Consider the following 22791-nt stretch of genomic DNA (forward strand, 5'->3'; position numbering starts at 1 on the left):
TAAGCCTATTATGTCTCAACAGGGGTTGCAAACCACTAATGACTACTCTGTTGTCTAGATACTATCATAGGGGTGGACTTGGATTATAGTGTCTTGGGCTCATTGGAGCGTAATCTGCTAATACCTTGTTTACATGAAAAACAGTTTCATGGATATGACCGTCCTGTTTAGTCCTGTTAGCCACGGACAGACTATGCATGGAGCAGGCAAAACAATGGAAACACTTGATGTCAGTTTACAGTTATCATGCACTGTTGGGGAATTATCCTGACCTGTCAGAGATCTTATTAGATATAGACCGTCTAGTTATCTTTATATACAAATCTGCTTATGAATTTACATTCCAATGCAAGATGTTAATCTTATTTTTTATGAAGTTTTTTTTAAAAGGAATAATAAAATGAATAATTACATAATTTATTACATTTTGCATTATGTTCCAGGTCCTGCATGCTTTGCACATTTTACATGTTCACCCAAAATCATGTTGGCTATCAATTTGGCTCAGATCATGCATCACAAAAGTAATTTGAACACAAAAGACTGCAAGCAGCAAATGCGACAGAAAAATTATCTCTCTTTATTTTAAAATATCTTTGAGCTTTCAAAAGGGGGGGAAATCATATTAGTAAAGGGATATGTAAACGTTTGAGCACAACCTTAGGACCACTGTCCCTTGAATTCCAGGTGAGCAGATCTGATGACTTGAAGGAGGAGCTTGAGAAATGTCTGGATGAAAATGTACAGCTGCAGGAACAGCTGGGAAGGAAGAACACAGAGCTCCACCAAACACATTCAGAGTATGATACCAACATGGATATTCACACATCTGCAGTTTATTTACAGTGCAACATAAGGTATAGTTATGTTGTATTTGTTCGCTTATCTCTCTCTCAGGCTAACTCAGTTGCGGATGGACAGAGAGAATGCAGAGTCTCATGTTAGAGACCTGGAGGATCAGCTGGCAGGACTACAGGAGGAGCTGAGGAGAGAGGCGGACAACAAGGCTCAAGCTGACACTATGCATATGGTGATTTCACACACAAACACAAAAATACACACATGCAGGCCAGGGGTGTCAATTGGGCATGACAGGGTTTGACGACTGCCATACCTTGGCTGCCTGGTCAAGTCAATGCAACTAATATGTTTTTATTCATTGCATTATATTACTGTGTGCAACATAATTTTTTATTGTTAAATAAAACAGAAAAGTACGTAACTTAAAGCGTTCTGGTTATATATTTGTTATGAGATAAACAGCAATGTCTTTTCACAACGTGATTTTACAGCGTTTTGTAGTATTGTAGCCATCAGTGATTTTCTGTTGAAAAAAATGAACAATCAGAGGTTTTTAAGTTACCGGTAGCTCTCAAAACTCTGAATGATATTGTAATTAGCGCAAGTGTAAATTCTGGAAATGCACAAATCCTCTCATAACAAACAAAGTGACATGCGATAAAAAGTATATTTTCCATGTCCATCCGAGAAGCAACTGTTCCATTTTATTATTGGTTACTTTTTACTAACAATTTTTTTTTGCAACAACACAAAGTATGGCAATGGAGTGTGGCCAGACTCTCTGCACAAATTAAATGTACGAAAGTCTGGTAAGACCAGGCTACCATCTTTATAGGATGAACAAAAATGTTTTAATCATATTAAAAATAAAGTTTAAATTGGATAATATTCAGACTTTTGAGCTTTGAAGTGCTGGAAAAAGTTTTGAGAAAGTGGGATTGTCATGTTGAGGGAATCAGATTGGATGATGTCATCAGGGTCAGCCATACCATGGCTTTTGGTGAACTGGTGCCCCAGACTAAGACTAAAATGGTCTATGACATCAAATCAAAACCTTTTTGCTGTTGGTGACAGGTGTAGGGTGTTTATCTTTTTGAAACCTGTGAAAACCCTTACAAATGTTTCATTCACACATAATGTACACACTTGACTGCTGACAAAAATTACAAAGTGCTGACATTTCTTTATTTTTATTTATGATTTGTGTGTACAGGAGTTGATGGCAGTGAGAGCTGATTTGGCTGAAGCTGCAGCGCTGCGTCAGAAACAGGAGGACATTCTGAGGCAGAGAGAGAGGGAGCTGACTGCTCTAAAGGGGGCACTGAAAGATGAGGTCTCCACGCATGACAAGGAGATAGAAGTTCTCAGAGAGCAGTACAACCAAGACATGGAGCGACTACGAGCAAACATGGAGCAAGTTTCACAGGTACACATCCAAAGGTCTTTAAAATGGTGAACATCTATAATAAAAAACAATGAGCACTGTTAAAACTTGAAGCTCTTTGTGTAGGAATCATGGAGCACATATGTACAACAATATCTCTGTGCCTTAGTCTCAGGCAACTATTGAAGCTGAGCGTCACCGTGTGAACTCTACGGTAAGGTCTCTTCAGCAGCAACTGGAGGAGAGCAGAGATGAGGGAAGCCACTGGAGAGAGCAGTTCCAGTCCAGCAGAGAAGAGCTGCGTAACACCAAACAAGAGTGAGTCACGCTTGAACTGTTTTTTTTGTTTTTTATTTATTTGGGTATAGTTCAGTTAGTTTTGCATTATGCTTTTGTTTAATATGTTTGTCTCTCCTTTTTCATTGTACACATTTTGTCGGTGCAGTGGACAACGGGTTCAACCTAAAGCAGAGTGAGATGCTCAGAGTAGCTGAGACAAATTTGTAGATTTATTTGTAGAGATGTGATTGCAACTATTAGTCATTTGTAAGTCTGCTTTGTAGAGTCTTTGTAGAGTCTCCCGCAACCATAATTTCAAACAAACGATTTAATAATACATTGAATAAATGATTTGTGTGAATTTTTTCAAATGTACCAAATCACAATTAACATTAAATCTTTACTAAATTCAGAGGAACTAGCTTTTAAAAATATTATGATTATATATATATATATCTGATCTATGATGTAATTCTCACTACCTTGTTACACTAGATTATCACCAGTTCATCATCACAAATACTGAATCATTTGGAAATAAAGTACTTCTGATTATGTTTTTATTATTATTCAGAAAATATAGTGTGCTAATCTGCAAATTAAGCTACTAAATGGTTTAACAGAGCAAGATTGCACCATTAATTGAGACTGAGTCTAATAAAATGTGCACATAGAGAACATTATTTTTGATCATTTTTAATCACCTTATGGTGGATCTTGACAGTAAATCAGTAGTTTGTCCACCTTAATTAAAATCATCCGGAAATATAAGGAGCTCCGTCATGTTATAAGAAGCCCGCATGGACATTTTAATAGCTGCTATACACAGCAGAATATGGACATATTTGTTATGAATCATTTACAGTTTATCTCTTCTTTTTTTGTATGTGTGTATTTTTGTATACATGTTTTAATATGTTTATACTACGTGTATATTAGGTTACTCCAGTCTCGTCTGGAGAAAGAGGAGTTTGAGGAGGAGCTGAAAGATCTGCAGGAAAAAGTCAACACAATGAAACAGCAGATACCAGATCCCAAACAGACACAGACAGTCAGTCAGGTAAATACAGTACACTTAATTCTGCTCATGGATGTTCAGTGAATAAATGTTAAGACTTAAAATGCTCATTGTATTGTCATAGGAACTTGAGCGTGGTCGTGCTGAACTGCAGAAGGCCAAAGCAGATATGGATAAATTAAAAACGGATCTTGACAAGAAGACAATGGAAATTGTGCTATTAAAGAAGAGCAAACAGGAGCTTGAAGCAGAGCAGAAATATGAAATTGACAGGCTGAAGGACCAATCACGGAGAGATAAGGAAGAGCTCGCAAAAGCTCATGAGAGGGCCAAACAGGTACAGTATGGCTAAAATTATGACATAAAACAGTTCTCCTCCACTTGTGTTTTATTTATGATTTTTGTAAACCTCCGGCAGCTGGCTGAACCCTCATTGGTGGAGGCCTTGCGCAGGGAGCTGAGTGACATGCAAGAGGAGGTGGCCCGACTGCGCAGTCAGCTGCTCTCAGCTGAAGAAGAGCTGCAGACAGAGAGAGACAAACTCATCTCAGCTCAAACCCAAGCAAACAATCTGACACATGAGCACAAGGAACTCGAGGAAAGCAACACGCGTATGAAGGAGAGACTCACACGTCTTGAGGTTAGGACACATTAACATAGGCTACATCTAACCTAATCTGGATACATTTGAAAACTTTTTTTTTAATGTGTTGGCTTTCCATCCATGGTGAGACTAGCTTTAAGACGCTCTCCCATGTTTTTAAATTTGGCGTTTGTGATGCATTTTTAGTCGTGATGCATATTGTATCTGTATGCTATATGCTGTTCAATTTCACAGTGTTGCTAAAGATAAATGTTACTTGGTACAATCTTTATATTAAATTCCTGCAAAGATGACAGAACATTTACTCTCAGTTCATATCCTCCGTCAAAAAACAAGGGAAGTTGCATTTTAGTCCATACATAGAATGGCGATTGAGTGCGACCTGGATGCTACCAGTAAGTGTTAAGATATTTTGCTGATAAATGGGCTGTGTCAGTATAAGAACTTTATTATGTATGGTCATTCTGTTTCATCTCAGTGAACTTTTATTATGTTTTACATATATGCAGAAAGATGACACTTTCTGATGTTCAACTTTTCATTATGGGTGAAAAATCAATAATATGGACTGAGTGTTTTGGAAAAAGAAAAACAACATTTTCAAATGTATCCGCATTAATGTAGACGCATAGTTACACATGGTACACTTTATTTTTCCTCTCATTTAGACTATAACATTCTGTTTTCATCAGTTTATGGTTGAGAACTCGCATAGTTATTGTGTTTTCATGATCCTATCTGACACTCAAAATCCCTAGTTGATGCCATGCATTCAAACACACACATTACTCCTTCTGCTCATCTGTTTGCTCTCTCTTTTTTCTGACATGTTAAATATCTGTCTGTAGTCTCAGCTGCAGGAGCGCATGTCTCAGAGTATTGAGGCCGAGCAGGAGCAACAGGAGGAGACCAGGAGACTGAGGCAGCAGCTGGAGGAGTCCAGGCGCGAGAACTCCAGACTGGGCCTGGAGAGGGACGAGCTGGCTCGTAATCTGGAAGAGAAGGAGAAGGACAGAGACGCGGTCCGCAAGGAGAACACGCAGCTCGATGACCAAAGGAGGCAGCAGGAGAGAGCGCTTGACAAACTCAATAAAGAAGTATGTGCTCTTGTCATTTTTCATTGTTATTACTTGCTCCTTTACTTTCTGTCTTTTCTAATGCCCCTCTTTTGCTTCCCCGTGCCCCTTTCCCTCACTTTTGCTGTTAGATGGAACGCTTGTCTGCACTGTCCCGTGAGGAGGTGCGGCTCCTGCAGGCTCAGCTGGATGAGCAAAGAGATAAGTGGAGGAAAGAGCAGCAGGACTTGCATAAAAACACCAAAGAGAAGCTCAGTGAGCTGGAGAGAGCTCAGAGCACCATTCATTCCCTACAGGAGGAGGTGCCACACTGGCCTCATACAAATATTTCTACTTTTGGCCAAGCAATTTAATCAGACAATAATTTGTGGTCATTGAATTTTGTTTTTAGTTGGCCCGTCAAAAGAAGGAGCTGTTCTCGAGTTATGAGGATCGAGACAATGCGTTATTAGATAAAGAGCTGCTCACCAACCGCCTCAAGCATCTGGAGAGCGAGATGGAGACTCAGCGTACCACACAAAACGACCGTTCACGAGAGATCCGCAGCTTGGAGGTGCGTGTTTCACCTTCATATTTGCACATCTGGTGTCTTAGAGATCATAATGTGGTGGTGTAACTCTCTCTTTACTGTATCTTATGTTTGTCTCCACCTGCAGGACAAAATCAAGCATTTGGAACTTGAGTTGGATGAGGAGAAGAACAGTGCAGAGATGCTGACAGAAAGAATCACCAGGAGCCGAGATCAGGTATACATACACTCTTATCATTGGTGGACATTTACATTTAATCATTTAGCAGATGCCTTTATTCAAAGCAACTTACAAATTAGGAGAGCAATAGAAGTAACTAAACAAACAAGGGCAACAGCCTGCAAGTGCTGTAACAAGTCTCAGTTAATCGAGCACAGTACACATAAGTACAGCACTCTTTTTTATTTTATTTTTTATAAAACAAACAAAAAATTTAATCGGATTGGACATCTGGGACCCATAAGTGCCATATTATAATGCAGAACTACTGTATTAGTGTAAATTATTCATAAAGTATTAACTAAAAATAAAGAAAAATGTTTTAATGTAAATGTGGTGCTGTGTGTAGATTGAACAGATGCGTGCAGAGCTCATGCAAGAACGATCCTCCAAACAAGACCTGGAGCTGGACAAAAATGCTCTGGAGAGACAGGTACCATGACCATCCAACAGTATGATGGATATATCTGTCATAGTTTATGCTGCGTTATCTTTGACGGCGTTTCTGTGGTAATAAGAGTGATAAGACTGTACAGTGTAGAAAAAAATCAATTCATTCATATTGGTCACATGATTTCATCTCGTCTGGATCTCTTTTAGATAAAGGAGTATAAATCTCGCATAACTGAGATGGAGGGCCAGTCACGGTCCTCCACTGGCGTGTCTCAGCTGGAGAGCAAAATCCAGGAACTCGAAGAGCGACTGCGCACAGAGGAGAGGTAAACAAAGAACCTAATGACTCGAGGTTTTAAAACCACTACCATGAAGTGGTAGAAACAATTGTTACCCACAAAGCACTGCAGAATGCTTGAGAAAAGCACTCCTTTTTAATCAGTCTAGGCTGCTAGAAAATACACAGACAGCCGATAATGCCGATTGCAGTTGTTCATAAGCGGTTCACAAAAAACTCTTCTTTGATTCATTTAATTCGATTTTAAAACATTATTAAAATTATTGGGGGAATGGTCAGGAGGTTAATTTGCTAATTGATGACATTTTAATTTACCAATATTGTAACACTTTATTTTACAGTGCCCGTTACATATGTTGCATGTACTTACATAGTAATAACAGTAAATTGTGCATAATTACATGCAACAAATCCTCAACCAAACCCTAATCCTGCCATAACCCTATAGTAAGTAGATGTAGTACTTTTTCAGATTACTCAGTACTTAAATATACAATTACACTATAACAATGATGCTGTAAAATAAAGAATAGTCCAATATTTTTCCTGGGTTCACTAACAAAAAATAAAAACATAAAAACAGCACCAGTAGAAGCGCAAGAAATACATATATACCATACAGATTCAGCACATCCTGAGGTACAAGCACTTTTTTTTTTCTCAGAGAGAAGAACTCTGTACTATCCTCTCAGAGACGGTTAGAGAGGAAACTAAAGGAGCTGAACATCACTCTGGATGAGGAGAGACAGCAGCACACAGAGCAGAGAGACCAGGTGAATCATACACACGTTTCATGAACGCGTAGAGCAGTGTCTCCAACATGTGGTGATCTGTGTATTTGGTTGAGAGACCTGTGGAGTGCTTTTGTGTTTAATGGATGTGTGGTCCTGCAGCTGACTCTGCGTGTGAAGGCTCTGAAGCGACAGGTGGATGAAGGAGAGGCAGAGGCAGAGCGGCTGGAGGGATTGAGGAGGAAGGCCATCAGAGACATGGAGGAGCAGCAGGAACAGAAGGATGCACTGCAGTCCAGAGTCACTGTGCTAGAGACTGAACTCAAGTAAGTGTGTCTGACTGAGCATGTAAGATAATTTATATGAATGAATGAAATACATACATACATACATACATACATACATACATACATACATACATACAGGGCTTGACATTAACACCTGCCAACCTGCCCTTTGTGGATGGAATTCAGCTGTGGCATGTCACTACTGTGTACCAGCTGTGGCACGTGGCAACACAGTCACTCCCACCAGCCACTTTGGTGGGTTAAATTTTATTGTAGGCCTCTATAACCAGTCACACTCGAGTCTGTTGAGCTCATGAAGGCAGTGTCTAATAATCAGAGGCGTTTAGATTAGTCATCGCTGAAACGCCAGAGTTTTCAGAGGCCGCGCTCACTCACTGAAATCTACCCTCTCATCATAACCAACAAAGCAGAGATGTACGATGCACGTAGAATATTCATTCATCATACAGTGGTTGAGTGATTTCGTTCTATTTCAGCAGTGGAAATGGTTTCAAACAAAGATCACAGCTGAACCATAGTACATCTGATGTGACTGGCATAAGGGACATTTAGGGACCATCTCTAAAGTAACATATAACATTGTTATACACGTTTCTAACTTCAATAGCATTTGAAGAGAATGCTTAAAACCAACTGTAAATTCTTCATCTGTGTCAGATATGATGCACACCTTTTAAGATTTTATATTTAATCAAATAAACTGTGAAATCGCATGAAAATATGGATGCTTTTCACTTGGGTACTGTATGTGCTTATACTCAAAATATGCTAGATTTAAATAGGCCTGTCATATCTGATAGAACATTGCTTGAGAATAAATTATATTTACAACAAAAATTCAGACAAGCAACTGTTAGTGTTTCTCTGTCTAGATTAAGGAGCTTTCCACATAACCTTTTCAGAGCTATATAGGCCTATTTGATGACCTGTTATGTTATACATTTCATTTAGACTTGATTTGGGTGTGTACATGCATGCATACATACATGTGAATGGAGCCTATTACTTTATACAGTAATACTCAATGAGGCCTACAGATGGCAGTGGGTGTCTTAAAATACTAGTGTCCAGACTGCTTACATCTCTAATCTTTTAAAGTGTTTAGCTTTCTGAACTTCACTTATAAATGATATTTCCTCAGATCAGACCACACACATATAGGAGAGCAATAGCATAAAGGGCTCTTATGCTATTTTTCAAAGATTCCTAATTTTGTTTTGGAGGTCTCCTACAAAAGGTTGACATACATCAAAGGTCAAAAACACTTTTATTTTCTAATAATATATATTGCACATCCCCACATTTTTCAAAGATTTTAAAACAACTCGTCTGAAGTTTCAGTCTCTCTAAACACCTCCTTTCTGAGAGCCTATTCCGATGTGATTTGGTCTACTGCTTACAGCATGTGTCGGAAACAAAACGGCCATTACCTTTATTGAACTTCAGCTCTGGAGGCTTCCTAAATCCTCAGCAATTGCACACACTGTAAAGGCCATTATGATGGCGTCGATTTTACCATATCAATTTGAGCGTGAGTCCAATGATGAAACATTGGAAGAACTAGTTATTTAGCCCCAAACCTCCATCACATCAGATGTTTCTCAGTGATGCTACTCAGTTTGTCATATATAATATGTTGCAACTGTAACCCCTCACCATCAGCATTAACAAGTTTGTGTCCATCAAACAAACCAATGTGTATATATATATATATTTTTTATTGCAGTGCACATGTGGGAACTGCATCAAGTGTATCAATAACAGTGCATGCGTTAGCCGAATACTAATGTGAATGCCTGATGTAACATCTTGACTACTGATGTAACTCTTGTCCAACCCTTTATCATTACTCAGAGTAGTAAGAACAACAGATAATCTGCATTAATAGACACAGTTTTAGGTAATAGTGGCACAGTTGAATACCAGAAATATTTCCGTAACACAGTAATAATGTGAGCTAGCCAGAGACATACATAATATAAAATACAAAATAACACATTTTGAACACCTGGTACAAAATACATGCATCAATAATTAATCATTCTTACAGGTTGTGATTTTGAGGCTCAAGCTGGTCCAAATAAAGTGGATACCGACCCATCTTTAATGGATAAGCATTTTGTAAATCCCATTTAGAAATTAGACTTCACAGAGATAGGCAAACGTCTCGGTAGTAATTTTAACCTCTGACTCATCACATCCTCATCCTTTGGAAGTGTTTACAAAGAAAATTTACTTTTGCAGAACAGAAAACAGCATCTTCTCGTCTCGACATAAGCAACAAAGCAACAATGTTTGAGGGGAGGGCAGGTTAAAGTCTATGTTGTTCGTGGGCAGCCAATAAAGCAGTATGCAAATTTGTTACAAACGTTGGTACGTTGGTGAGTTAGAAAAGTAAGACTGAAATACTAACGACTCGTTTTGTTTTTTAGAGAGAGAAAGACAATAACTTTATTTATCATGCACTTTGACCTTTAAAACTTTAAAGACATTTTCACATTCACAAAAAGCTATATTACACACTCCATCTAAAGATGCATAATTGGGGTAGTTTAACAGAAACTGTCAATATACACCGATCAGTCATAACATTATGAAGTGAATAGCATGGATGATCTTTTCATCACTGCACCTGTTCAGTTGGGATATATTAGGCAGCATGTGACCATTTTGTCTTCAGTTTATGTGTTAGAAGAAGGAAAATGACGTAAGGATTTCAGCAAGTTTGACAAGGGCCAAATTGTGATGGCTAGACTGGGTCAGAGCATCTCCAAATCTGTGGTGTGTTCCCGGTCTGCAGTTGTCAGTATCGATCAAAAGTGGTCCAAGGAAGGAACAGTGGTCAAAGCTCATTGGTGCACATGGGGAGTGAAGGCTGGCCCGTGTTGTCCAATCAAACAGACAAGCTAATGTAGCTCAAATTTTGTTTAAGAAGTTAATGCTGGTTCTGATAGAAAGGTTTTGGAATACACAGTGTATCCCAGTTGTGTATGGGGCTGCATAGCTGTAGACCAATCAGGCTCCCCATGCTGACCCCTGTTCCCCGCCGAAAGCGGAAACGGTGGGCACATGAGCGTCAGAACAGGACCACGGAGCAATGGAAGAAGGTGGCCTGGTCTGATTTTTATGGTCATGTTTTCTTTTACATCATGCGGATGGCCAGGTGTGTGTACTTCGCTTAACTGGGGAACACATGGCACCAGAGTGCACTATGGGAAGACGGCAAGCCGGTGGAGGTAGTGTGATGCTTTGGGCAATGTTCTGCTGGGAATCCTTGGGTCCTCCCATCCATGTGGATGTTACTTTACCACAGATACCACAGCGCACCTTCAGGGGTCTAGTGGGGTCCATGGTCCGATGGGTCAGAGCTGTTTTGGCAGCAAAAGGGGGGACCAACACAATATTAGGAAGATGTTTCATAATGTTATGCCTAATCGGTGTTAGTAAATAATCATTTTATTTTTCATTGCAGAATTTAAGAACCATATGTTCAACTAAACAAATTAAAAAAACAATCTATGAGCAATTTAGTTACATTTGTTTTTAAATAATATTTTTCATATTAAAGTAATGGACCCCTGGATGATAACCACTGTTCAAAATAATAATAAAATAATACTAATCCAAAAAAAAAAAAAAGAAATAAATCATTTTAAACTGAAAAATACTTCTAAGAAACTAATAAAACTTAATTTATAATAATTACACAAAAATTAACAATAATTTAAACCTGATAGTTTATCACAGAACACTGTTGTCAATTTGCCTTATTTCATCCTCAGGAGGAAGATCCAGCAGGCCCGACAGTCAGCTCTAGAGTCTTCAGTGCTCAGCTCTGAGGATGATGATGATGATGGATTGTATGATCATTCCAGCATAACTTCTATTCTCACCGAAAGCAATTTACAGACCAGTTCCTGCTGAAGCCGAGAGAGGAATCTGTGGAGTATGGCGTGAGTGGGTGCTGCCCGTTGATGCTGTACATACAATGAAAAGGATTGGCGCTTCATTTGTGGACCCAGATTAACTTCAGTCCTGTTCTAAAATAGATACTGAAACTCAATTCTTCTGGTTTCCACCTTTGAGGATTAACTGCTGCGCCACATCAGCCCCAACTATAAAACATATTTCACAATGGGGTTAAACTCTTTTGGTCATAAAACTGGACATCTTTTCACACATTTTGAGACACTTGATGTTGTATCTGTCAGTGAGTCTAATAGATTTTAGGCATGGCTTTAATCATCTAGACCGCAGTTCTATTAGAGACCATTTTGAAAGAAAATCCCTTTAAGTTTAGTGTAAAAAGGGCTTAAACTCTGACCTGATCTCCTCTAAAGGCCATTAGCCTTTTTTTATTTTTTTTACTTGAAGTAATTGGGGATAAATAGAAGAAACACATCTTATTTTTGTATAAAGGGAATGAATACATGGAAACATGGATGAATCATGAGCACTGATGATTTCATTAGGTGTATGTTAAGACTAATGAGAAATTAAAGATATTAGTATTAGTAGAAGGGAAAGGAACATAAGTGATTTTTCCAAAAATGCCAGTTAGCACAGAGTAATATTGTGATTGTGCGTAAAAAGTAAATGTTTGTCATTTATAGTCTAGTATAGCATAATCAACACAAATAACAATGCACATAATAGTTTATAATATGTATCTAAAAAATGTGTTCCTGTTTTACTTTTCTTACAGGTGAGAAACAGAAATCTATTTAGTATAAAAAATGTGATATGTCTCTGCTAAGGCTCCATCTCTTTATAATATACTTATTTTTTTATGTTTACAGAATGGAAATAGACAAAGTTCTATAGGTACGAGTAAATCGGCACTACACAGATGCATCACTGATGCTAAAATACAGTTTATAACAACAATATAATCACAATAAAGACATTTACATTTCATTTACCAACATTTCTGTACAAACAATGGACTTAAAGAATGAGCTTTAAGTTCAATACCGACTTACCTGTATCCTTCCTAAATCAATTGTACTGTGAACATTTTGTTATACAACTGCTAAAGCACAACCAGTGTTTCTATTTTCACCAAAATTATTAATTGTTCACTGACAGGCTAAAAAAGTCAGTGTTTATGTTCCATCATGCCTGATGGAAAAACAATGACATTTTGATTTGATTTTATTCTTTGTTTACCAGAACCATATACTGTAATAACTTCAATGTATAATGTTGAAGCAGATTTATATAAAGTAACTGAATAACTAATATTTCCTACCATTCATACAGTAGTTGTCTTATAATCCTGTAGCGGACAAATTATCTTATTATTATTATTATTATTATTATTATTATTATTATTCCTTGATACCAAGCTGCCTTTTCTCATTTATATCTACTGTACTTTATCTATGCACACCACATCTGATTCACATCAATAGAAAATCTCTACAATGCCTTGTATATCGAATAAATAATTTTTTTTTTTTTTTGTAATTGTTCTTTTTCCAATGTAAAATAATGATTTATGTACATGTATTTTGTATTTATTTGTAATAGAATTTGCATCAAGCACTGATCAAATCAAAGGTTTATATTTTTTTGGAAGCAAAACCTTTATCAAAAATAAATTCAGTACATTAATAGTTCCTCTCTATTGTGTTCTTTTTAGTGCTCATTATCATCATCATCATCATTATTGCAGTTGTACTTGTATTTTATACATACTGTAGCAGATGCGTGTCATAGATATATGGTACAATTGAGCATCTGATACTGGATCTTTAAAATATCTTGTCCTTATTCACCTTATTTTTAATGTAAGAAAGTGCAGAGCCATTTGATAATTGAATGTGTCTGGCTTCTGGTGTCCGCTTCCAGTTATATTACCTGTACAAAAACACTGTTTTATGCTGCTTTGTATTGCAAACTGGTATGTTATCATAATCATAAACAATGGTTTGTGAGGTCGGAGTCAAGAGTGGGTCAAACCCAAGGGCATATCCTATGTGAATTATGAAAAAAAGTTGCATAAGTGCTTCTACTCCCTAAAAGCCAGTGTGCATGTGCAAGGGCTAAACCTTACTCTCTGTCTTTGGGGGACAGGCCTCAGTCTAAAACCCAGAGTGGAGCTGTAAGGGGGATACACAACATAGCCTTAGCTATGGTCCGATGTGCATAGCTAGTGCCTCTGCAATATTGTCTGAGAGGAGCATACATGTCCTAAAATCTCTCAATAATTGGTATTTCCACCTGATCGTACTGAGAAAAACCACAGACCAGGAGTGGACAGCTACAGTTTCTCTATGGTAGGGGTTTTCAAACTTTATGATGCCAAGGACCCCCAAATATGATGAACATTTATGAGGGACCCCCTTCGTAAAATCCATCTATTTTTATCTAAGAAAAAAACATAGATAAATAGTAAGTGTGACATTTATAAATACAACATATTGTTTCCCAACTTAAATTAGCTATACTTAATGTTGGATGTATAAACCTGAAGAACATTTTCAATTAAAAATTATTTGTATAAGCAACTTTCACAATAAATGTATGCAAGCAGTTTACGTTCTTTCCTTACAACCCCAGTGAGCAAGATAAAGGGGACTATAGTGAGAAAAACTCGCTAGAAAGATGCAAAGCAAACGTATACAATTCTGGAAAGTATGTGTACGACAAGAAATTAGAGAAACAGTTAGAAATCAAACAGTTCGAGTAGACTTTATCCATTATTGCTTTGACTTTGTATTCTCTGAAATGTTCTGGGAACCCCTTAGAACCTCCTGGAGGACCCCTGGGGGTCCTCGGACCCCAGTATGAAAACCCCTGCTCTATGGTACAGTCCATTTCTACTCTGCTCCACCTACAACCTTCAGAATTGCCACCCATCCAAGAGTGGACATATGTTCCTGCCACAGAAAACCATCAGGGAGGGAGTCAAACAAGAAAAAGGGCTGTATTACAGTTTGCCCAAATAACTCATCAACCAGTCTCTATAACTCAGGGAAATCACAGGAGAGCTTAGGCCCTCTTAAAACCCCAATAAACAATTTAAGAGAATGGGACGCTTATGCAGCCTGCCTATAACTCTTCTTTACCAAGCTCATACACTGCATAATGCCGCCTTCATCTGCTATGGGAAACTGGATAATTTAGAAGTCATGATTATTAGCTCATCGCATTCAAATTTTGATGGGAAGGTGTTTATGTAAAAATTTGACCAAGGAAACCCATATTTACAATAAATCTGAGATAAATATGTTTAAAACCAAGGCGATTTCTACTCCGCTTTTCTTTGTACTTTTGTCATGTTTTTGAAGACGCATTGTACAAATTGGTCATTAATGACAACTGAGCTTGACGGCTTCTCTGAGTGAAGTTATCACTGAGGCACTAACTGACTTTTTGGGGGGTTTTCAGGAGAACGGAGCTTTAGCTTTAATTTTAACAATATTTCACACCAACATAATGACTTTTTCTGCATCTGCGAGAGTGTGGGCGGGCTTTTGATATGGCGGCTCTACTTTCTTCTTTTTATACTGCGCAGACTGTCCCAAATCTGCCCAAAATGTCAGCCTCATATTCGGATGTTGGCTGCTTCACTTTTCTTCAATGGAAGATATTGAAGACATGTCGACCATATTTTTTACGGTCTATGACCCACACACCGCAGCTTGTTTTGTGGTGGCAAGTGCTCTTCACTTCTCCCATTAGCCATTGTGAAAGAACTGAGGTAGCCTAATGTGTCCCGATTTAAAATCCTAAATATTGACCGCATGATTTGTGTGAGAGCAGGTTGAGAGGTGCAAGATTCGATCTCTGAAAGCCTCACATTACCAGATAATCTGCGCCAAACACTGAAACCGACTGAGGTTCTCGACATACCATTTCCTCTAATCCTCGGGAGGGGGAATTTGGGGATAAATCAGTCTAAACTCCTGTAATGTGCGCATGGCTTTAGAACATAAGAAACGAATGGAAAACCTTTTTTGGTAACACTTTACGGTAAGGATACATCAATTATCATGATTTCATCCATTAATTAATGCTTGACGTATGCATTAGTACATGCATAAACATTAACTAAGATGAGTACATCATCACGAGTTATGGTTTATTATGCATGATGTTTTTTTATGTACAAAAAAAACATTGATCTTTACTATCTATTGACAAAGCTATGGCTATGGTACATGAATCGTCATGAACTCATGCATGAAAAAAGCATTAATTCATGCATGTAAGAAAAATGCCTGATAAACATGATTTAAGTCCTATAGTGTCCTCTTTTGAGGACGTATGAAATCAATGCCCTGTTTTTTAAAAGCAGAAAGTCGTATGATTTAAAAAACCCATAACATTTTCCTGAGATGTTGATTTATAACAAACTATTTTAAAATAGAATTAAAGGATTTTTACAAAATATTATATATTTCCAAAGAGTGCTACATTTGATCATTGAGTAATTTTTAAAGAAAATCCCTGCTCTTTACAGAACATCCAGACTTAAAACTGTGACACATATGGTGTCAGAGAAATTCACTAAAATATAATGTCCTTGTACGGGGACAGTGGCACACAGGAGGCTATATCTGCTCTTCAACTCTTAATGACCCCCAGAGAGGGATGTACAGTATTGTTCAAAATAATAGCAGTACAATATGACTAACCAGAATAATCAAGGATTTTCGTATATTTTTTTTATTGCTACGTGGCAAACAAGTTACCAGTAGGTTCAGCAGATTCTCAGAAAACAAACGAGACCCAGCATTCATGATATGCACGCTCTTAAGGCTGTGCAATTGGGCAATTAGTTGAATTAGTTGAAAGGGGTGTGTTCAAAAAAATAGCAGTGTGGCATTCAATCACTGAGGTCATCAATTTTGTGAAGAAACAGGTGTGAATCAGGTGGCCCCTATTTAAGGATGAAGCCAACACTTGTTGAACATGCATTTGAAAGCTGAGGAAAATGGGTCGTTCAAGACATTGTTCAGAAGAACAGTGTACTTTGATTAAAAAGTTGATTAGAGAGGGGGAAACCTATAAAGAGGTGCAAAAAATGATAGGCTGTTCAGCTAAAATGATCTCCAATGCCTTAAAATGGAGAGCAAAACCAGAGAGACGTGGAAGAAAACGGAAGACAACCATCAAAATGGATAGAAGAATAACCAGAATGGCAAAGGCTCAGCCAATGATCACCTCCAGGATGATCAAAGACAGTCTGGAGTTACCTGTAAGTACTCTGACAGTTAGAAGACGTCTGTGTGAAGCTAATCTATTTTCAAGAATCCCCCGCAAAGTCCCTCTGTTAAAAAAAAGGCTTGTGCAGAAGAGGTTACAATTTGCCAAAGAACACATCAACTGGCCTAAAGAGAAATGGAGGAACATTTTGTGGACTGATGAGAGTAAAATTGTTCTTTTTGGGTCCAAGGGCCACAGGCAGTTTGTGAGACGACCCCCAAACTCTGAATTCAAGCCACAGTACACAGTGAAGACAGTGAAGCATGGAGGTGCAAGCATCATGATATGGGCATGTTTCTCCTACTATGGTGTTGGGCCTATTTATCGCATACCAGGGATCATGGATCAGTTTGCATATGTTAAAATACTTGAAGAGGTCATGTTGCCCTATGCTGAAGAGGACATGCCCTTGAAACGGTTGTTTCAACAAGACAATGACCCAAAACACACTAGTAAACGGGAAAAGTCTTGGTTCCAAACCAACAAAATTAATGTTATGGAGTGGCCAGCCCAATCTCCAGACCTTAATCCAATTGAGAACTTGTGGGGTGATATCAAAAATGCTGTTTCTGAAGCAAAACCAAGAAATGTGAATGAATTGTGGAATGTTGTTAAAGAATCATGGAGTGGAATAACAGCTGAGAGGTGCCACAAGTTGGTTGACTCCATGCCACACAGATGTCAAGCAGTTTTAAAAAACTGTGGTCATACAACTAAATATTAGTTTAGTGATTCACAGGATTGCTAAATCCCAGAAGAAAAAAAAAATGTTTGTACAAAATAGTTTTGAGTTTGTACAGTCAAAGGTAGACACTGCTATTTTTTTGAACACACCCCTTTCAACTAATTGCCCAATTGCACAGCCTTAAGAGCGTGCATATCATGAATGCTGGGTCTTGTTTGTTTTCTGACAATCTACTGAACCTACTGGTAACTTGTTTGCCACGTAGCAATAAAAAATATACTAAAAACCTTGATTATTCTGGTTAGTCACATTGTACTGCTATTATTTTGAACAATACTGTATCTTCTGAAAGCTGTGGACTGAGACCGTGGTTTGTAACGTCTCTATGACCGCCTCACTGGCAGACAGAAAAGGCCAGAGTATGAGATCAGAGCACCAAGGAGAAAGATTTTCTCTTTCTTCTTATCACAGATCCCTTCTTATCTCTCCTTATCTCCATGGCGCCTATAACGGCGGATGCAATGGCTGTGGGCTGTGTGTACAGATAGTTAGATCTGTGGCTTGTGCAGCTTTTTTTTGCACTGCCTCAGGAAATAAAACCACTCATTATGTGGGCCAAGAATCCCCACAACACCTGTGTCTCACCACCTTCCCAGCAGTACTGCTGAGAGGAGATTGGGTGGATTTCAGGGTGTTCTGCAGGGCCCCATAGGTCTGGCTTGCCTCCATATATGCCTTGCCATAAGCTGTAAGGTGGTAAGAAGTGAAGGCGGACATACATGAATCAGGCATAACATTATGACCTAATATTGTGTTGGTCCCCCTTTTGCTGCCAAAACAGTCCTGACCTATCAAGGCATGTACAAAACTAATCCCCTAAAGGCGTCCTGTGGTATCTAGCACTAGCAGCAGATCCTTTAAGTGCTGTAAATTTGAGGTCGGGCCTCCAAGGATCGGACTTGTTTGTTCAGCACATCCCAAAGATGCCCGATTGGATTGAGATCTGGGGAGTTTGGAGGCCAAATCAACACCTCAAACTCATTGGTGTGCTCCTCAAACCATTCCTGAACCATTTTTGCTTTGTGGCAGGGCACATTCTCCTGCTGAAAGAGGCCACAGGTAAGTGACGCACGCACACATAAAAATAATAAAATAATAAAATAATGTGATAAACACATGCTGGTGCTTTCGGCTGTTGACAGGGGACAGCATTGGCACCCTGACTGGTCTGTAGCTATGCAGCCCCATACACAACAAACTGCAATGTACTGTGTATTCTGACACATTTCTATCAGAACCAGCATTAGCTTCTTGTGTAATTTGAGCTACAGTAGCTTGTATATTTGATTGGACCACACAGGCCAGCCTTCGCTCTCCACATGCATCACTGAGCCTTGGCCGCACATGACCACCACTGTAGGTTAACCACTCTTCCTTCCTTGAAATACTTTTGATAGACACTGACCACCTTTTGATAGGCACTGCTTCAGCAGACACGGGGTGAAAACTCTTGACATTTGGGCTTTCAAAGATGATGCAACACCAATAGAAGAGATGGATTATAAGCAGCTCTTCAACTCAGAAGCTTCACATGCGAATAGTTTACATGAGAAGATTATACAAGCCAAATACTAAATACTAATATTGCTGTGTGTGTACCAGTGCCCGAAACACTGTTCATGCTGATACCATTCCCTGTATTGTCAACACCACACTGCAGCATTGAAGTTCCTCTTTGAAAGATTATAATAATAAATAATAATAATAATAATAATAATAATAATAATAATAATAATAATAATAATAATAATAATACATTTGATTTACAAGGCACTTCATATTAAACAAAATCTCAAAGTGCTACAGAACTAAAACAATCAACAACAATAAATAAACAAGTAAATAAAAAAATACTGAAAAATTAAGAAGTAACAAATCAATTAAAAGCTCTGCTAAAAAAGGTGGGTTTTAAGACCATGCTTAAAAGCATTTACAGTCTGTGGCGTCTGCAGGTGGTCAGGGAAAGCATTCCACAGACTGGGGGCTGCAGAGCAGAAGGCCCGATTTCCGATAGTACGGCGTTTGGTCCTGGGAGTTCCAAGAAGATATGTTGAAACCAAGCGGAGGTTACGTGTGGAAGTTTGTGTGGTGAGGAGTTCCTTGAGATAGGAGGGTGTGTCTGGTAAGGAAGAGAGATCTTATACTTGATCCTGAACGACACAGGAAGCCAGTGGAGTGATTTTTAGAATGGGGGTGATATGGTCGTATTTGCTCACTCTCATGAGGATCCTAGCAGCGTTATTCCGATAAGGAGAGCATTGCGGTAGTCCAGCCTGGAGACGACAAAGGCGTGGAAGGAGGTCTTACACAGGTGTTTGATGTGAGCTTCAAAAGTAAGCTGCGATTCCATTCTGACCCCTAAATTGGTGACTGAAGTGGAATAACCTGATCAGAGAAAGCAATGCTGCTGATAACGGATTTCCGGACCTGAAGTGGAGTGCCAACTAGGATAGCTTCAGTCTTGGAGCTGTTTAGCTGCCGAAAGTTTTGCTTCATCAACACCTTTATCTCATCCAGGCAAGTGATCAAAGTGTATGGTGTGATGTCAGCAGAGGGAGATGAACTTGTCCTAAGGTAAAGTTGAATGTCATCAGCATAGCAGTGAAAAGAAATCCCATGCTGGCTGATGATACGGCCAAGGGGGAGCAAGTAGAGGATGAACAGGGTGGGTCCGAGCACAGAGCCTTGAGGGACACCGCAGGTGACATTGTGTGACAGGGATGTAGCTTCTCCCAATGCAACATATTCATAAAGATAACTCCCCATGAGATGCAGAAACTCACTGAAGGCCCTTTATGAGAACAGTATAAGCTCTTGTCTCTTAGTTCCGCATTAACTTTAGAGGTACTAAAAACAACTCAACGAAAGTGAAGTGATGTGGTCTTTTCTCATATAGAGTTCAGCTGTCCTGCAGTGAGCATCTGCATATGATGAGGAGTTTTCAGCCTTCATATTTCCAAATTCTATTTGTTCTAATAGCAGCTTTATTAGAATGCAAAGGTAAGTCTCATTATATGAAATAAAATTCCAATTTATAACCAATGTATAAACAAGAGATATGGATAATATCAGTGTGTTTTGTGTGTGTGAATGTGGCATGGGTATGAAGTCCATATGATCGATGTCAAGTCAGTTGTGTTTTATAGCACTTCTCACAGTGGACAGTGTGTGACTGAGTCAATCATGATCTAGGGTTTTCATGTTGGCTTGCAAAGATTAAACTGCATTGCCAGGTAGTTATCACATTGGTAACATCATCAGTTGCTTTGGTTAAGAGAGAGTCCAGACTATCTATCTATCTATCTATCTATCTATCTATCTATCTATCTATCTATCTATCTATCTATCTATCTATCTATCTATCTATCTATCTATCTATCTATCTATCTATCTATCTATCTATCTATCTATCTATCTATCTATATTGAGGCCGCTGTTTTCAGTTGTCTCGTGTACTGATCGCTTTAATCAATTGCTGATGCAGAGACTATTCATTCCGTTGAAATCACAAAACGAAATGCACCTGTGTTCCTGTTCTTTATATACAATCACTGATTAACATCTTTGGTTTTAATGAGAAAATAAATAAACTATACACAGCGGATCTATATACCGGTATATAGTGTTATATAGCAGATATAGGATAAAACTATAATTTATGAAACCACGCACTCCTATCGCAGATTTATTTATTATTTATTCATTTATGAAATTTTAATGAAATTAAAATTTTGAGTTAATACAATGAACATTTTTTGAGATTCGACAACCTTTATTAAAAGATTATTAAAAGATATTGTAAGCATATTGGGTAATAATGTTAGCCTGACAAGCCAGACCCACATCAAGATGTTTGGTCTGGAAACTCACCATAGACAGGGCTCAATCCCAGGGGCGGATAAACGGTTGTCTTTCAAACTCCCTCTGCACACGATAGGATAGCGCTACACCAACCGGAGCAACAACAGTGAAGGGGAGCTCGCTGACTGATTAAACATTCACCGTATCCGGTCGGCTAAACTCCGAACACATCTTCCCTTTTTAAGAATGACTTCAGTGCCGCTCTTTGTTCTTTTCTCAGAGGAAAGCTTAACTCCAAGTCTTCCGGAGGCGCGGGCAGAGCTGATTCGAATGACCGCCACCGATCGCCAGTTTCTGTGTTACTAGAAGCACACAAACGCAACTCGGCCGTCGTCATTATGGCCCCGCCCGCCGACTCTATGCACGATGTGATTGGGCCGTCCAGATTCTGAAGAATACAGCTCAGATAGGAATTGAGAGTTGCTAGACCACACTTGCGGGCAAATTAAATTTGCTGCTGCTAGGGTGCGTCTAGATTTCTAGGCTATAATATTGTGTGTGTTATTTGTGATGACACAGTGAAACATGCCAAATTGTGCTATTTTCATGATTTATCACATTTTTTATGTGGTTCAGATACAAAAATATTTTGAGTTTCTATTTATTAAACTAATTTCCTTCATTGTATCAACTCAAATTTTTTATTTCAATAAACTCAAAATTTTAAGGCAACCAGGCTACTTACTTTTTTAAGTTAAACCAACAAAAACCACCACAATTTTTTTACTGTGTAGACCTGAGGGAGGGGTTCTGGCAGACCAATCAAGGTGCTTGCGGTCCAAATAGAATTGACGTGTTGTTACATTTTTGGAGAGGTGCGCGTCAGGGTACATTGTAAGGTACGCACGCAACACAGCCTATGGAGTAGCTACGGCGTACACTCGACGCAGAAGGATAAATTGAGCTTTAGATGCCACTGCATTACATACAGGAACGCTACTGTAATGAAAATCACAGCATGAGCTCAGGAATACTTCCAGAAGACATTTTCAGTGAGCACAATCCACCATGCCATTCGCCGTTGCCGGGCTAAAACTCTATAGGTCAAAAAAAGAAGGCATATCTAAACATGATCCAGAAGTGAAGGCGTTTTTTTTCTGGTACAAGGCTCATTTAAGCTTACACATCTGGAAAGGCACCATCAATGCTGAAAGGTATAACCGAGTTCTAGAACAGCATGCTCCCATCCAGATGTCGTCTCTTTCATGGAACACCTTGCATTTTCCAACATGACAACGCCACACCACACACTGCATCAATTACAACTTCATGTCTGCGTAGAAGAAGGATCCGTGAACTGAAATTCAGGGATTCACGGAAACATCCTA

The 22791-nt window shown here is 38.7% G+C and overlaps 1 protein-coding gene across 1 annotated transcript in view; it reads left to right on the forward strand.

Annotated features, from left to right (window-relative positions):
* Nucleotides 1-12222, forward strand: part of LOC137083099 (cingulin) — a 40013-nt gene extending 27791 nt beyond the window's left edge. Inside the window, exons 6-21 of the mRNA XM_067448801.1 lie at nt 688-800; nt 898-1030; nt 2015-2227; nt 2355-2503; nt 3404-3524; nt 3607-3819; nt 3901-4122; nt 4935-5183; nt 5294-5464; nt 5554-5715; nt 5819-5908; nt 6261-6344; nt 6512-6630; nt 7267-7375; nt 7496-7659; nt 11424-12222. Of these exons, the coding sequence (XP_067304902.1) occupies nt 688-800; nt 898-1030; nt 2015-2227; nt 2355-2503; nt 3404-3524; nt 3607-3819; nt 3901-4122; nt 4935-5183; nt 5294-5464; nt 5554-5715; nt 5819-5908; nt 6261-6344; nt 6512-6630; nt 7267-7375; nt 7496-7659; nt 11424-11565 (2454 nt within the window). The 3' untranslated portion in view covers nt 11566-12222. The remainder of the gene's footprint in view (nt 1-687; nt 801-897; nt 1031-2014; nt 2228-2354; nt 2504-3403; nt 3525-3606; nt 3820-3900; nt 4123-4934; nt 5184-5293; nt 5465-5553; nt 5716-5818; nt 5909-6260; nt 6345-6511; nt 6631-7266; nt 7376-7495; nt 7660-11423) is intronic.
* Nucleotides 12223-22791: the final 10569 nt, after the last annotated feature.

The sequence above is a fragment of the Pseudorasbora parva genome, chromosome 7, assembly GCF_024679245.1.
Source record: "Pseudorasbora parva isolate DD20220531a chromosome 7, ASM2467924v1, whole genome shotgun sequence".
In the NCBI taxonomy this organism is placed as follows: Eukaryota; Metazoa; Chordata; class Actinopteri; order Cypriniformes; family Gobionidae; genus Pseudorasbora; species Pseudorasbora parva.